General features: G+C 43.5%; 1 protein-coding gene across 2 annotated transcripts in view; it reads left to right on the forward strand.

Moving 5' to 3' along the window:
- The window catches only part of COL5A3 (collagen type V alpha 3 chain), a 202,949-nt gene that overhangs the window by 118,651 nt on the left and 66,529 nt on the right, over positions 1-17,769 (forward strand). The window contains exons 5-6 of one of the 2 annotated variants that reach the window (XM_075858954.1): positions 8,269-8,400; positions 15,850-16,032. In XM_075858954.1, the coding sequence (XP_075715069.1) occupies positions 8,269-8,400; positions 15,850-16,032 (315 nt within the window). The remainder of the gene's footprint in view (positions 1-8,268; positions 8,401-15,849; positions 16,033-17,769) is intronic. The other variant, XM_075858956.1, reaches the window with a different exon arrangement.

Consider the following 17,769-nt stretch of genomic DNA (forward strand, 5'->3'; position numbering starts at 1 on the left):
CCCCTGTAGATAGCACCACACACAGCCCCCTGTAGATGGTGCCACACACAGCCCCTGTAGATAGCATCACACACACACTCCTTGTAGATAGTGCCACACACAGCCCCCTGTAGAACGTGCCATAAACACCCCCCCTGTAGATAGCGTCACACACAGCCCCCTATAGATAGCGACACACAGCCCCCCTAGATCACCTAGATCCCCTGGGGATAGTGCCATACCCTGTAAATAGTGCCACACAGCCACCCTTTAAATAGTGCCACACACCTACCCTATAGATAGCACCACACAATGCCCCCTGTAGATAACACTACACACAGCCACCTGTAGATGGCGCCACACACAGCCCCTGTAGATAGCATCACACACACTCCTTGTAGATAGTGCCACACACAGCCCCCTGTAGAAAGTGCCACAAGCACCCCCCCTGTTGATAGCGTCACACACAGCCCCCCTATAGATAGCGTCACACAGCCCCCCTGTAGATAGCACCACCCAGATCCCCTGGAGATAGTGCCATACCCTGTAAATAGTGCCACACAGCCCCCCTATAGTTATCGCCACATGGCCCCCCTTTAAATAGTGCCACACACCTCCCCTGTAGATAGCGCCACACGGCCCCCTGTAGATAGTGCCACACAGCCCTTCTGTAAATAGTGTCACACACACCCCTGTACATAGTACCACACAGACACCTGTAGAAAGCACCACCCCACCTGGAGATAGCACCACCCCCCTTGTAGATAGCACCAAACAGCCCTCATGTAGATAGTGCCACACAGCCCCCCTGTAAATAGCGCCACACAGCCCCCCTGTATATAGTGACAGACAACCCATGTAGGTAGTGCCACCCCCTGTAGATAGCACCCCCCCTTGTAGATCGTGCCACACACCTCCTGTAGATAGCGCCACCCCCCCTGTAGATAGTGCCATACAGCCCCCTGTAGAAAGTGCGACACCCTGTAGTTAGTGCCACACTTACCTGTCCCTGTTCCAGCACTGTCCTCTTCTCCGACGATGCAGGCCTGGTCTCTTCTGATGTCATCGGGCCGCCTATATCACAAAAACAGGCCGAATGGCGGGGAAGGGAACAGATGGTTCCCTTGCCTTGCCAGCAATGTCAATTGTATCCACGTCCAAAGGAAGCAGATACAATTGAGTTTTTGCCGCAATTCGCGGCAAAAACGTGACAAAACTGCAATGTGGTCTTTGGGTGGCCATGGGCCCTCCGGGAGCCTCGTGTTCCAGGCAGCCATCCATAACGGACCTATGGGGATCCGCCACTGCACAAGCCTCAAAAAGAGGGGGAAGGGAGACATAAATGAGGGTAAATAAATATGACATCATCTCCTCCTGTCCAGGGGCACACAGTTTAAAAATCCATGGTGTCCAGTGGAAGAGAATGTGCGGGGGCAGGACAAGGAGTTTAGGTGCCTAAGTCAGAAACAGCAAATAGTGCCTTGGCGAATGGACTAATTAACAGTAGAAGTTGTGTGCCAGACATCAGCAGTGTTATGAGGAGTAGGAGAGTGTGGGACTTCTTTATTGGGAGGGGGATGAGCAGAATGGTTTGTAGGGTAGTGGAGAGCACTGTAAGACTCAGTGAGGGTAGTGGGGAGATCCAAGGAAGTCAGTTAGGGAATGCGATGGCTGCTGTACTGCCCTGATGGCAGTCCTGATCATGCATGGGGCAGATTATTGACCTTGCAACAAAAAAGTGTTTATTATAGCAACCAGAACATGGATGGTGTTCACCACTCATGTGTCACTAGCGGAAACTATGAGTTAGTGCTGGTGGCAGGGTGTGAGGCCAGCCAGATGCCTCACTTTCCATTGGTGAAGATTAGACCCTTGCTTATTTTTACCAGCCTTAAAGGGGTTGAGCAGGATTACAAAGACTCGGATGCTTTATTCCAAAAACAGTGCCACACCTGTACATAGGCTGTGTTCAGTATTGCAGCTAAGCCCTATTCAATAGAGTTGAATTGCAATACCAGACAAAACCCATGGACAAGTATGACAGTGATTCTGGAAGAAAGCAGCCATGTGTTTCTAATCCTGTAATTTGCTATCACATGCCTGCACATCTACTTTTCGGTGCAGAAGATAAATCTTCTACTAGTCACTGACTATTGTAAACTGTTCTCTTCTCTTCCTCCCCGACCCTTTTTTTCCTAAATACTTTAGTTCACCAGGGAGAAACTAAATTACTTTTCTGGCACTAAAACCGTTGCATGCCTCAGTCAGAATGCAGCCAACATTTAGGGTGGAGAGTGGGGTGAGAGGCTCGAAGGCTGCTACACCCCTATTAAAAAACCTTACTCTGGATTTCCCATACATGCTGATATCACTAATGTAGCAATATGTGCACACAATATACCAATGATCATTAAAGAGTGGACTTCTAGAATACATTACAGTTTATGTCGTCTAGTAAATCCTGCTCCGTATCCTGTTTTAGGGTCTCTTTGGGTGATACGTCTCATTGTGATGTCACTTCTGGCACCACATTCGGCCCACAACAGGGCTTAACAGTTCGCTTCCCTTTCCGACTACATATATGTTTTATTTTGTTGAGAAATTATTATACTAAGGTTTTAGCAGCCAAATAGGTCATTTAGACCTAACTGGCAGCAAATCATAGATTCCATAGGCCAGAAAAAATACTCCATCAGATGTTGTCCAGGACAGATGGTAGATGCAGCTGAAGGATTAGTGCATTCTTTTTATTATTGTACAATTTGTATAATACTGACCCTTTTATGCAGTACTTAGGTAGTACCCAGCCCCAGAAGCTTAAAGGGGTGCTCAGGGACTAAAACATTGATGACCTTCTATAGGCTATCAATGTTTAATGGCTGAGGGTCCAACCTCTGAAATCCCACCTATTAGCGCAATGAAGGGGTCGGGCAGGGCCAGCCTTAGGACAGATGGCGCCCCGTAAGAACTTTTCTTTCGGCGCCCCCCCCATCAAAAAAAAAATTACCCGTAAAAAATATATTGCCCCCCCACAGTATAATGCCCTTTATAGTGCTCACACACAGTATAATTCCCCCTTTTGTGCCCAACAAACAGTATAGTGTCTCCTAAGTGCCCCCACACAGTATATTGCCCCCACACAGTATAATGCCCCTTTAGTGCCCCCATACAATATAATGCCCCCATAGCTGCCCCATACAGTATAATAATATTTAATAATATATTATAACCCCTTTGAGGACACAGTATTTTGTCCTCTAAGTGTGCCCACACAGTATAATGCCCCCTAAGTGCCACACACAGTATATTGCCCCCTGTAGTGCCCCTACACAGTATACTGTCCCCTTAGTGACCCCCACACAGTATAATGCCCCTTTAGTGGTCCCCCACTGTATAATGTCCCTCCTTCTCCCCTCCCCTGGGTGCCACACACAGCCCCCCCCCCCCCAGGTAGATAGTGCCCCCTGTAGAATCTGCCATACAGCTGTAGATTCTGCCATACAGCTCCTCCTGTAGATAGTGCCATACAGCCCCACCTCCCCCTTGTAGATAGTCCCATACAGCCCCCCACCTCCCCCTTGTAGATAGTGCCATGCAGCCCCCTACCTCCCCCTATAGACAGTGCCCCCACCTCCCCTTGTAAATAGTGCCACACAGCCCCGAAACAAAAATTGTACTCACCTAGTCCTCATTCCCGTGACGAACAGAGATGCACCACAACGGGATCCTTGCATAAGAGAGTTTGATCAGGTGACGTCCTCACGCCGGCCTGCGCAGGGATCCTGTCCCTGCACCTGGTAGGCTGCAGGCCGAACGGCCTGTAGCCTAGTAAATGGCAGAGCAGGGAGTTACCTCCCTGCTCTGCCATAATGGTCAATAGTATCTGCATCCTAAGAATGCAGATACTATTGAATGTGGCATCACTGCCGCTGTAGTAGCCATATCGGGTGCTAGCGGTGCCACCGGGTATGGGGGGGGCCTGTCCCAGCGGGCGGTACGGGGCCCCTCATGCCACGGGCGCCGTAGCTATGGCTGCTACAGCGGTATTTACGCCACCGCAGAGGAGAGCCGATCGGATAGGCAGCGACAGAGTCGCTGGGTCCAGGCGATTCAGACACACAAGCAGGGGAAAGGAGCCAGCGCAGCGCCCACTTCCTTCTGCTGGAGTGATGCGCCCTGTGCAATGGAACAGGTTGCACACTCCAAAGGCCGGCCCTGGGGTCGGGACATTCACAAGGTCGCAGTCCCCTTCATTGTTTACCAGGTACAGTGGCTCATCCCTACAAGCGGTTGTGCCTGGTACTGCAGCATTTGTCTTGATAGGTGGGGGATCACAAAAATTGCGATAGGCTACCAATGTTATAGAACTGCTTCAAAGAAATTTTCCAGTTTAGAAAACACATTTTCAAATAAAATATTAGGGAATTCTGAGTTAGCAGGGTGAAGAGTGGCTGCAAAGAGTGTCTCTTGCTTTGGAGGACCCAGCACATCCATGTATTATACGAACAGCCTATTGAATTCAATAGGAACGGTGTAATACTCCATTTCCCCAGTGGCATTGCTGCAGGGACATTGAACACTTGCTTCTACATTCCTTTTAGAAGTCTATTGAAAAGTCATAGTGCTATTTGGTGACAGAGTAGCTTTCCATTGACTTCTAAAGAGTGAAAAATTCACGTTATATGACATTTATGCATTATTCGACAGCCAACTTTGTTCCTCTAGAAGTCATTGAAAAAGTTGTCTTACTGTTTGTGAACTTTCCATTCACTTCTATGGAGTCATCTTTGCAGTCAGGTTTGCAACGCACAAAAGCAATGGCAACTTTGTGTGACAAAAGTGAATGCACTCTTATTGGGACGCAATGATTACTCAGAAGTTCCTAGGACAAAAGTCCCAATAAACTTTCAGAGGATCCCATGGTGGACCCGAGCTCTTATACAATAATGGGCACCAAAGGTCCAGCTGAAGACAACCCCATTTAGAAATTACTTTGTAGCCAATCACTTGCCACCTTTCCTACAGGGCCATCCTTAAGCATGAACCTGTTCTATATAATGGAAAAACGAGCCATTGTGATGATCTTCTAGTCTTGGAGAAGACAAAACCTTTTTTCATATCGATCTTTCGGGCTGTGTTTGAATGATAATTTAGGGTCACCGATTGTCAATGATTATCACCAATAATTCCCATTACCGCTTTATGAGACAAAAGTTGGAAATCACCAGTGACCACCAGCTCTACAGTGTGAGGACCTCAGTAAAAACTCCTTATATCTCAGCTTCTTGGACCCCCTGTGATGGTAACATTGGAGGGAGTGGAATATTAGGAGTCAACAGTAGTCACAGTTGACCCTCCCCTATAGGCTACATGCACACGTCCGTTTGCATTTTGCGACTCGTAATCAACGAGTGGTTTTCATATCTCTAAAAACTTGACTGGGCACGACAAAGCCGCAAGAATGGACAGGAATAGGACCTGCTCTGAGTTTTGCGGCCCGATCCCAGTGCCCCCACGCGGATCTGTGTAAAACGCGGTAGTGTGCATAGTGCCATAGAAATTAATGGGTAAGTGTGCTATCCATTAAAAAAACGGATACCACACTGACAAAAACAACGGTGCATGTAGCCTTAGTTGGTGAAAGAAGTCGGCCTATGACGCGCAGACCTCTCTGGTGAGGATTGTGGTTAATGAGTAAGCCTCAGTTGTTCATATGGCTGAGGTCCAGTTCTGAATTCATTTCCGATTTTCCAGACCCCTGTTTTTTTTATTTAATGCTCACGGCAAATCAGTGCTATTTGACAACTGCAGCTGTGTTGTATGGGAACAGCACATCAGGAAGATCAGGACCTGGCCTAGGAAATAGACGCTCGGGCGGGGGGGGGGGGGCGTTATGACATTGGGCCTGTCTGCAAAATCATCAGTGTTTCCTTTTTGTAGATGTAGTGTGAAGTAGATTAGACCTATGTGGTGACTTGAATGACACCATACATAGCTAAATAGACCCAAGAACACTGCTACGGGTGGTACCAGAGTGTTCATTATTTTCTCAAAGGGTGTGTATAATTTTGCAATTATTTGTAACTATTTTTCTAATACATCTAAAATGTAAAAAAAAAAAAGCAACTTTGCAACTAGTCTACTACCGTTTTATGTCTACAGTCCCTATGAAGACCTATGTGTCTCCATGGTTATAGACTACAAACAAACCCTGTGTAGTCTGATCCTGCAGACATATTGCCTTCCACCTGTCACCTTCTTCTTGTTAACCTACAAAATGAGTGTTAGTAAGAGGTAAGAGAATGATAGAAGTTAATATGTCTGTAGGATCAGACTACACAGGGTTTGTAGTCTGTAACCATGGAGACACATAGATCTACCTAGAAGCTGTATACACAAAACAGTAGGGGATTTCTCATCAAGACTATTTGCAAAACTGTTTCAGTTTTTTATTTTAGATGCATTGTGGAAATAAAACATTGGTTGCAAAAGTAGACATATCCTTTAAAAGTTAAAAAGTATGTCCCCTTTTGAAACCAATTTTTTTTTTTTATTGTTTCAATGCATCTTAGAGTTTGAGCAATCGTGACCTTTACAGTGACGGACAAAGTTGCTCTTTTTTGAGAATACAGAATAGTGGCTAGGTTCACACTTGCATTGCTGGGGGGGGGGGGACACTTTTTATAAAAACGTATTATAAAAACTAATAGAAAAGTTTATGTTTTGCATAAAGTGTATATAGGGCTGTTTTTGGGAGTCAGGGCAGCTGCGCTGTAGGCCACTTTTACACAGCAGTATTTTAGTCCGTATTTTCTCAGTATTTGCAAGCCAAAACCTGGAGTAAGTCCTAAACACAGAAGTACACAAGTGTAAAAGTGGCCTTATATTGACATACACATGGTTGTCTGCAAAAACCAGTTCAGATCATTGAAACGGGTGCTGGTCTTGTAGAGTGACATCTAGTGGTAAGAGGGAAGAACTAAAGATGATTGTGTATTCTTTTGGGCCTACATCCAACATGGTGGTGTCAGATATTTGCTATCTATTGTTGCTGTCATGTCAGCTATGCCGGGTTGCTTTGTGTTACGTGGGCCATTTTTATTCCTTATATAACTTGTTTGCGTCCTCTCTACATTGAGCTCCATTAGTTGGTGCAAAAATTTGGTTAAGTTCACTGTAAAGTAGGAAAATCTTATCAGGGATGCGGTCTCTTCATTGGTTGACTTCAGGTTTTCGGGGTCCCCTGGTCTAGCGATAGGGTGTGGACCTACCTCTAGTTTCCCGACCTACTAGACATGTATGGCATATAACCCCTTTAAGTACAATTTTTAGCACTAACCATGTAGCCGAAAAAACGAAGTGGAAATGAAGTGGCGGTGAATTTTCCAGCGCCACTACTACTTCGTTCTAGCCATCAGATAGCGATCACAGCAGTCGGACCCCCACTGGTCGCACATTCGTTACATATCCGTTGTCTATCCTGAGACTACCCCTATAAATGCTGTGGCAAAATAAAAATGAAGATGTTGCTCATGTAGCAACTACAATCTTTTTTTCCAGCACTGATACATTGTTGCAAAAACTTAGGTTTGTGCTTCTGATGTATTTGGCTCACAAATAATTTTTTAGACTAGATACAATTGTAGCAAACCCTCAGCTGTGAGGAGTATTCAGTCTGCACAGGGTTTTCAGCCTCTGGATAAATACAAGAATTCTCTCATTCACTGACAGCAAGTAGAGAACTTGAAAATGGCGAGAAATTAAAACACAAATAAAGTTGCTAAACTTTACATTATATAGGGAACATAAAACAGGAATACCACTTTAAGATCACGGCAAGATGGTTGCTGCGGCTTTTCCGATACCGTAGTTGGGGCGGCCATATGCAGCACATTACTTCCAAACATGTTAATATAAAGAACACGTATTTCATAATGTCATGATGGAGATATATTCTCACACATATGGAAGTAATAGATAGAACATATGACTAGTCCTACAGCCTGACCCTTTCTTCAAGGGAGTGATTAATATGTCCTCTCTTAAAGGAACAGTACAGTGCCGTGTAGACAGTGATAACTGAGTAATTCTAGAAACGCTTCTAATTAGACTGCCCAGATGTAGCAGAGTTCAATTTTGTATTGCCCTGTTCTTCTATATTATTATAAGCTTATGTATTAACATACTGTGGCAGCAGATTTACTTCTGTTGGGGACATTACATTGAGTAATGTTAAATGACAAACTCAGCTCTGATTGATCCTCATGTCATATCTGTTTCTCCTTTCAGGGTGACATACAACAACTGTTGATCGTGGCAGACCCCAGAGCCGCCTATGACTATTGTACCACTTACATGCCCAACTGTGATGCTGCTCTCATCTATGCTGTACAAGCCCAGGACCCAGAGTTCCCTGACCAGGTAAGGAGACCAACAATCCACTACGAAAAGTAACAACATTGTAATGGAAAATAATTGAACACTGAAAAAGTATTCAACAAAATACTAATATTGAACAGACAGATGATAGATAGATAGATAGATAGATAGATAGATAGATAGATAGATAGATAGATAGATAGATAGATAGATAGATAGATAGATAGATAGATAGATAGATAGATAGATAGATATGAGATAGATAGATAGATAGATAGATAGATAGATAGATAGATAGATAGATAGATAGATAGATAGATAGATAGATAGATAGATAGATAGATAGATAGATAGATAGATATGAGATAGATAGATAGATAGATAGATAGATAGATAGATAGATAGATAGATAGATAGATAGATAGATAGATAGATAGATAGATAGATAGATAGATAGATAGATAGATAGATAGATATGAGATAGATAGATACAAAAATCAGGGAGCACTCCATAGATAAAATGCAAAAAGTGTGGTGCTTTATTGATCCATAAACCCAATGCAATGTTTAAGCCAAGGGTGGGGAACCGTTTTTCTGCCAAGGGCCATTTGTATATTTATAACATCATTCGTGGGCCATACAAAATTATGGACTTAAAAATTACCCTGCTATATTTGGTCAAACATTGAATTAACTCACCCCTAATGTTATGGCTGGAGCTGCTTTTCTTTGGCGAGGCGTGTGATGTTAGCCGGTATTGATGATGTTGCGTCGGTCAATCTTGAGCGGTCGACTCTTTGCAATAGTACGTTTTGAGAAGAACTCGCAGCCAGGGCCGGCTCCAGGTTTATGTGGGTCCTTGGGCGACACAGACTTAGTAGGCCCCTTTGCGGGGGAACTCACAGCAGCAGTAAAATGGCATAAAATGTCACTTTGTGCCCTCATATAGAAGTTAGGCTCCCAGTTTGTACCCCCATAAATTTAGTGCCCTCTGTAGATAGTGCCCCACAGCTCCCCTACCAGGCAGTGCCACACAGCCCCCTCCACCCAGGTAGCGCCACACAGTCCCTACCTCCCAGGTTGTGCCACACAGCCCAACTTCCTGGTAGTGCCACACAGCCCACATCCCTGGTAGTGCCACACAGCCCCCCTCCCAGGTAGTGGCACACAGCCCTCTTCTCCCAGGTAGTGCCAAACAGCCCCCCTCCTCCTAGGTAGTCCCACACAGCCCCCCTCCCTGGTAGTGCCACACAGCCACCCTCCGTGGTAGTGCCACACAGCCTCCCTCCCTGTAGGTAGCACCTTTGGGGTTCCCTCTAAGAGTGGAATCCCAAGCCACAGCTTTGCCGACGTTCTGGCTGGGGATTCCGCTTAAGGAGAAGCCCCTGACATTGCTGTCCATATATGGACAGTGTTGTCACGGGCAACCCCAGAGCCATAGTCCCGGGCAGGGCAATACTAGCACTCTGTCTGGGACTCCTGCTCGGCTACTTACATTAATGTCTATATATGTATAGTGATGTCCGGAGCAGAGCTGAAGTCCTGGGCAGAGCGCTAGTAAAGGCTCTGCTCCGGCACTCCGGCTCTGGGGGAGCCCCTAACATTAATGTCCATATACGGCTTGTGATGTCAAGGGCAACCCCAGACCCAAAGTCCCAGGAAGAGCGCTACCACTCTGCCTGGGACACTGCTTTGCTCCTGACAACACTGTCCATATACGGACAGTGATGTCAGGGGCTTCCCCAGACACGGAGTCCCGGAGCAGAGCCGCTTCTAGCCCTGGGACACCTTCTCTCCTCCTGACAACACTGTCCATAAAGGGGGGGTCCCTAGGCTGCACATACACCCAGAACTGGGACTAAACCTACATATATCTGGGGATGGTAGGAACCAGCATTAGACTAATTAAAATCAGCCATGACAGAATAGGAGGAGTGCAAGATCAAAAAATGGAGGCAGTCACTAACCCCACATATACGATTCACATAAACAACACAAAAGTTTGAACAGCACATTCCGGGCAAAATGAAACAAAACGTGTATACAGGTGCAGGAACGCCTGTGACTGCAAATTTATATAGATAGATGATAGATGGATAGAAGATGGATGGATGGATGGATGGATGGATGGATATGAGATAGATATGAGATAGATATGAGATAGATAGATAGATAGATAGATAGATAGATAGATAGATAGATAGATAGATAGATAGATAGATAGATAGATAGATAGATAGATAGATAGATAGATAGATAGATAGATAGATAGATAGATATGAGATAGATAGATAGATAGATAGATATGAGATAGATAGATAGATAGATATGAGATAGATAGATAGATAGATAGATAGATATGAGATAGATAGATAGATATGAGATAGATAGATAGATATGAGATAGATAGATAGATATTAGATAGATAGATATTAGATAGATAGATATTAGATAGATAGATAGATATGAGATACAACCAATGTTCCGCCAGTGAAATATATTTGACTTGAGTTGGATCAGGGCAAAATAAGCCCTTTAATGCACACTTTACAGTATTTCCCTTAAACTGCTTTCTTCAATTCTACGTGAACAGTGCCAGGCAGCAGAACTGGTGAATCATGGACTCTGCAGGCCCTGTAACTTCTTCTCCAGGACTGTAGTAGATCAATGTATCACATGTCTACAAGATACCCTAATAGAGATGACTTAAAGTCTTGGTTTCCAACCTGTTGCAAAACTACAAATTCCAGTGTATCCTAAGAGTCACGGACTGTCAAGGCACCCTGAGAGTTGTAGTTTTTCAGCAGCATCAAAGCAAGAGATTTGAGACCGCTGAAATGGAGGGTCCATCGACCCTGTGATGCAGCCATTCGCCCCCTTCCCTCCGATTGCCGCTTTAGTTGGCACATAGTGGGTGCCAATAATCCACCACACACTTTTAAATGGTAAAGGTGTCTCTCATATGTGAATGTAGACTACTATAGGTAGGAGAGGCTACGAGACAATAAGTGACTGCACACAAAGCTGAATGTTACTGTATGTTCTGGGCGGTCTCCTTGAAAAATACTATTTTTTATTTATTTGCTTTGTATGTAAACAGAAAAAGTTGGAAACAAACTTAGAACATAAAATTCCTTGGCAACCAATGATTTCTGGCCTAAAGAAAAGTTAACCGTCAAGTGAACGGCCAACACACGACTGGTTAAACTGCGAGAGGACCTCTTGGTTCCCACCAGCCAAAACAGGCGTGAAATGGATAGGATTTTGGCAGTGGCAGCCCCGGCGCTCTGAGCCAGGGTTTTCATTCAGCAGATGGGATGTCCGGGCCGACCCAGCTGGAATGGTAACAGCTGGTTCGCAGGGCTGGGTCTCGTTGTGTATCATTCACACGAGCGTGAGTCACGGCACTGGCATGTGTGACTAGGAGGCAGCAAGGAAAACCAGGCCTGGGAGATGTGTCATCAGGACCCCCGGGAAATAGACCCCTCAGTTCACAGCTCAGCAGTAATTAAACAATGTCAGAGATCTGCAGATGTAGTGTGTAAATAAATTGAATATTTGCCTTATATATAGCCAGTCGGGGATGATGGATTTTTTAAGGAGGTTTTAAATGTCACAGAATGTAATAAATCTTGTGGTCTCCATAGAGTGATTGTGAGGCTCCAAGCACGAGGAAAAATGGAGTCAGGTTATTCGCTTTAGACAATCTCTACTTGTTAGAAGGGTCCCTTAATAATAAGCTGATCACAATGTGTCCCCCTGCTTTGACCATTAGTGATCAACTGTAATGTGTGGGGAAACCTGGCAGTAAGTGTTCAATTTCCCTACAGTGCCACCACAGGGGAGATTAAGTATTACACAGTGCCCATTTAAACCAATGGGATGTCTGTGTAATACAGGACAGGACAGGACCTCCAGAGCGAGAGATGCTCTTTGTAACTGCACTGCAGTCTAGCCAAAAGATGAGGATCCTGAACAGAGAACCCCACTTTATTAACTCATAGTTCACTAATATGGTATATGAAAATAGATTTTCTAAACTGGATAACCCCTTTAAAGGGAAACGTTCTAGAAGAGGTCCGATATGAAAAACCTATTCTCAAATACCCTATTAGGGACTTTTCAACAGGGAAAAATTCCTTTATATACAAGGTAAGATTGTATTGTCTCTCGCTCTGGAGGACCCAGCATGTCTATGCATTGCACAGATAGCCCATTGTAATCCTTCTTGTCCCCTGCGGAGGCACTACAGGAGAACTGAACTCTTCTTGCCGTGTTCCAGTAGAGATTACAGCTAACTTCTGGGGGAATAACCTGTGATCAAATTATTTTAGGGAGACCCATCTAACAAAACAGAGATTATTCAAAGCAGAGAAACCAAATAGTAATTATTCAATAAGGAATTCCTAATTTTTCAGCCACTTTTTTTGCTAAACATCAGTTGGAATATTTGGTTCATTGCTTAGTAACAAGTGACACCATTGGATCTCTAGTGATCCCAATGGACAAGCCCTTCTCATAAGTACCCTGACAACTAGCTAGTGGTGGGAGATGGGAACCCCTCCCCCAATCAGCTGTTCATGGTTGGGAAACTCAATGCTCAATACTCTTCAACCTATAATTTGGATCTTCCAAAGAGAGAGGAGGGTAGCATCTTACAGCAACTCTCCACTCTGGCTATTATAGAGGTCCCAATCAGAGGACTTCCTTCTATAACCTCAAAATACCCTAATAGGTCACTTTTCAAGTGGTGGTACTAACCAGACCAACACTTTAAGAGGATTAAGATAAACTTTTTTGATATTTTTCCCATGCAAAGTAGCAAATAGAGATACTGTAGATTTAACAAGGACTCTAAATATTTTATATCAGCAATGACATTTATAATAGACTAATAAAATGGTCAGGGTTTATTGAGAAGATCCGGAAATATCTACTGAGGAGAGTACAACGTCTGGCCTGAGACTTGAGATAATAAAGATACGTAAAGCTTCGTAATATTATTTTTATACATGACGTTCTAAGATATTTACCCAAGTGGTCAGACATTTGGCTAAATTATTACATCTATATAAACAAGGTGCCGTGGGAATATAAATTCTGAGGGGCCGAGGTATGGAGAATTTAATAGCAGCAAATAAAGATGTCTGGTCATGTATGAAGGGCACAGAGTAAGGGTCAGCTCAGTTTGTTATCATGGTGGGTCAATGTCAGATGTTTTTGGGAAGGAGTTTTATTATGTCAAAGGATGTGTGTCTCCAGGACCCAGCGGTACACTGGAGAGATTATCAATGACTACAGTTTATCTATATTCTCTTTTGTAGCCCACGGGAGCCATAAATCCCCGTCCTATGATAAGGGTTTTCTGCCTTTGTTTGTCCCACTTTATTGCTTTACACTGAAGCTCTGCTTGTTCATGTTGGCTAATTTGTATAAACACAAGCCCACCCATGCAAAACAGGGAGTTACTGAATACAGAGCTGATTTCATTTGCAACAAGGACAAAATGATTATAAACTACTAAAGCCCGCAAAAAAATAAGGTTATTGTCACACATAAACACAGATAAGGTAATAAAGTCTCAATAAGTAGGATCACCCCAAAACAACACCTTTCCATATGCTCTATTAGGACATAAGGGTGTGATAGTGGTCGCTCAGGACCTTCCTCTGTGAGACAGAGCAGAGAGACACTAACAACTCGGTTTTAGGGACCTGGCCTGCTCAGTTGAATGGCCGCAATGTAATACTACATTTCGCCTGCAGTGGCCGCTGTGCTGGGCGCAACAATCCCCATAGATAACAGCTGATCACCGGGGGTTCCAAAAGGCGACTTGCGGCAATTAGCTGATTGCTAGGTTGAATTCATTACAAGAAAGGGTTGTCGAAATGAGGTAACCCCTTTGATGATATTTAACCCTATATAGCTATGGGTTCAAAGACTATGTAAAACTTTGAGCACATATTTATTTTGGATTTTTTTTTATAAAACAACGTATTATTGGCTTTTTAACAACTTTTTAATTGTTTTTTTAAAAAATTTAACTTTTTGAGATACGGCTTCTATGTGTCCTGAATACATAGAAGCTGTATCTTGCGCTCAAAGCCAAAGCCATTAGATCAGCGGGACTACTGGCTTCTGTAACAGTGGGTCTTGCATGTCTCTGACACTCAAGATCCAGCTATTATTGATCACTTCTACATTCATGAACTTAGATGTGATCGATAACAGGTGGATTCAAGCTGCTATCACAGAAGCCGTCAGTACCGCTGACCTGACGGATTCTGCTTTGAGTGCAAGTTAAAAACCAGATAAAAATCTGTTTAAAATCCCATACTATGTTGTTTTATTTTAAAAAAAGAAAAAAGTGTTTAAGGGTTTACATAGCCTTTAAGTAGCTTCTATTGCATTATTGCAATATTTTGTGATTGTATACAATGTTCACTAATATAATCTTTAAATAATATTTAACATCACCTTTTACTCATGCTAAGGGCCCATAGAGCCAGATGATCCTTTACCTTCCACAAGTGTTGCTCTATCTCTCTGGACACCTGCTGGGCATCACTCCCAAAGAAAACTTTTTTTTTCTCGTTCTCAGCTTAACACATTATAAAACATCCACTGGGGGATATTCAATGCCAAAAGTCACACAAAGCCGTTCCTGGATTATAGATGTCGTAACAGCCAAGCTTTATACCAGCCAAATATTCCTATTACAACCGGGGCAGGTTGAAAGGGATCTTACCACCTATCTAAGTTGGACTTATTAGTTGCTAGCATTTGTGGGCAGAGAGTAAGTAGATTTGGTCAAGTTGGGAAAGGGTTGGTAGCGTAACAGTTGTTTAGTGGGAAGAGGCCTAGGTAGGTCATCTGGTGTCAATTCGGAGTAGTAAAATTATGTAGTGTCCAATGGTGAGTGTAGGTAGCTTATCTGAGCAAAGGGTAGATAGAAACCAAGGTACATAATTCCCAGGGTTGGGGGGGGGGGGTTAGATTATCTGGTTTGCATTTACAGAAGGCAGTAGATAGGCTGTCTGATGTCCAGTAGCGGATGAGCTAGGTAAGTTATCTGGTGACCAGGATAAGGGGTACATGTTTAGGTAGGCTATCTTGTGTTAAGTATGCAGGTAAAGAGGGGTAGATACATTAACTATTAACCAACATTGAAGACCTGCAAGTAAACGTCCATCCCGTATGGCATCAGTGTTTGATTCCCTTTGTGGAATTTCGGCTTGAGCCGTGCTCAAGAGCGCAAATGGTCCATCCACCCCTGACATATAACCTTTCCCTTTATTCCTTCCTATTACTCCATATGACTTTCATATTCTTCTTTATAGCACTTCCTATTGGTTGATGAGGTGAGGACCCCACCCATCTCGTACACCAATTTGTTTATGAACATGTTAGACCTGTAACATCATCTTCTGACTCCTCCTTGTGACCCAACAGACAGTGTTTTTTTTGCTGATGCCTCTCTTGGCTCCACAGAATGTTACGGAATCTGCCCCTCGAAAGAAAAAGGGCAGAAAAGGTAAAAAGAAGGATAGAAAGGGTAAAAAGAAGAAGAAAAAGTCTGTAGCAGAGCACACAACACAATTGCACAGCACTGTCATAAGTCCGACAGAAGGGATCACTGCCTTAGCCGTCAATGAGGCGGTCACCCTCCTAATGGTAACCCCCCCCCCCCCCCCAAACGCCATTCTAGTGCCAACCTGCTTTGTCATTGTCTGAGGTCAGCACTTTATGTGACCTGGCACTGCGACCATGGCTTTTATTAACCAATAACAGCGTGATGCCATAAAAAAATTGTCCATTTGTCACCTAATTTTGTTATCCAACACTAACATCATCATCTGCTGAAACTTTCAGAAATTCTAAGAAGTGTTTCTAATGGTACGGAAGGCTCTGAGCTCTGCTGCTGAATTACGGAGGCAATGATATCAACATAGAAATATTTGGGCAAGTTGGACATACAGAACCTCTGGTTAAAAAAGTGATGTGGTGATGTTTCTCCCAGGGTCAACCTTAAGATCTATGCACATGAGTAGAAGCTACACGATTCTTCTCATCTGCTTTGACTGGTTTTGGTGCAGATAAAAAAAGTTGAGCCGGGAAGAATTTAGGTCAAAATGGCCTCTTTCTATAAATCCATCAATATCTACAGTGTCTTTCTATAGAGGAAGGCTAGATTATAGAAGAACCTATCTCCCTTCTAACATGGTCAAATGCTACCAGGGAGAAGAGAGAAAGTGTTCTCATCAAGAAAGGTTCTTATATATTATACATGATTTATCCAGTTCCAAATTTGGGAAGGGGTCAATTGTGTCCACTAAAAGATCCCCAAAGTACCAATGTATATATGGCAGTTCTTTGCCTCGTGAGTTATTGGCACAGGGAACAGTGAGTTTATAAATGGCTGAAAGAGTCATGTACACTTCAATTTTCCAGCCCCTAGGGATGTTTAGGAGGTACAACTAAGCCCTCTAGGACATTGTTTATAGGACTTATATTCGGTCCCCTAATTTAACAGGGTTGTCCCAGTTTGTAAGAAAAGGTCTGCTTTTTATTTTTTCCAGAAACAGCGCCACCCTTGTCCATGGGTTATGTTTGGTATTGCTAAAAAGTAGAGAGTATTCATGAAGTCACTAGAAGTAGGTAATATTTGAAGTGTTATTTTGGAGCAGCCAAATGGAACTAATGAGCCGTTAATATATTTTTATGCCAAATTAGTTGCTTTTTCACATCACTTGACATCTGTTTTCCACCCTTTCATCCTGGCACTAACTATTCCAAAGTAGCATGAGAATTCCCATGTCATTTGCCAAAATCCATCTCATCTCATCAGTCATGACATCCATTGACGTCTCTGTACCTTGTATTATGGGCTGGGTAATTTCAGCAAAGGAAAGAGCCATGGGCATCTCCATATGGGATTACTGGGCAGCTTGGCAACAACTGGCTGGTGCAAATTTTTCCCCTGCTGTAAAATTCAACTAAAATAATGACAAATTAGAAATGTAAAAATAAAAGTAACCATAGTAAATATAAATAGAGGAAAAGTGCGAAGAGGCAGATGGAATAGATGAATTCATGATGATTGTCCTCCCATGGTCCATCAGTGCTATGGAATATAACCATCTGTCTTGGCTTTGGGTTGTAGTTTCTCCAGCAATCATCGAACAACGTGACCCAAAGTTCCACTAAGAAAAGTTGTACCACAGGTCTCAAGTAATGAACAGTTACTGGAAACCTGAAAAACCTTGAGGGTGATGAACAGGACCTCATAATATGTGAGCACCAGAACCTTGTTATATACAGCAAACCGTGCCATAAGAATGGCCAGAATGGGCCATAAGACAACACTGCAGGAATGGTGTCTTACAGTAGAAGAAAACCTCATGCATATAG

The sequence above is a fragment of the Rhinoderma darwinii genome, chromosome 3 (genome assembly GCF_050947455.1).
Source record: "Rhinoderma darwinii isolate aRhiDar2 chromosome 3, aRhiDar2.hap1, whole genome shotgun sequence".
In the NCBI taxonomy this organism is placed as follows: Eukaryota; Metazoa; Chordata; class Amphibia; order Anura; family Rhinodermatidae; genus Rhinoderma; species Rhinoderma darwinii.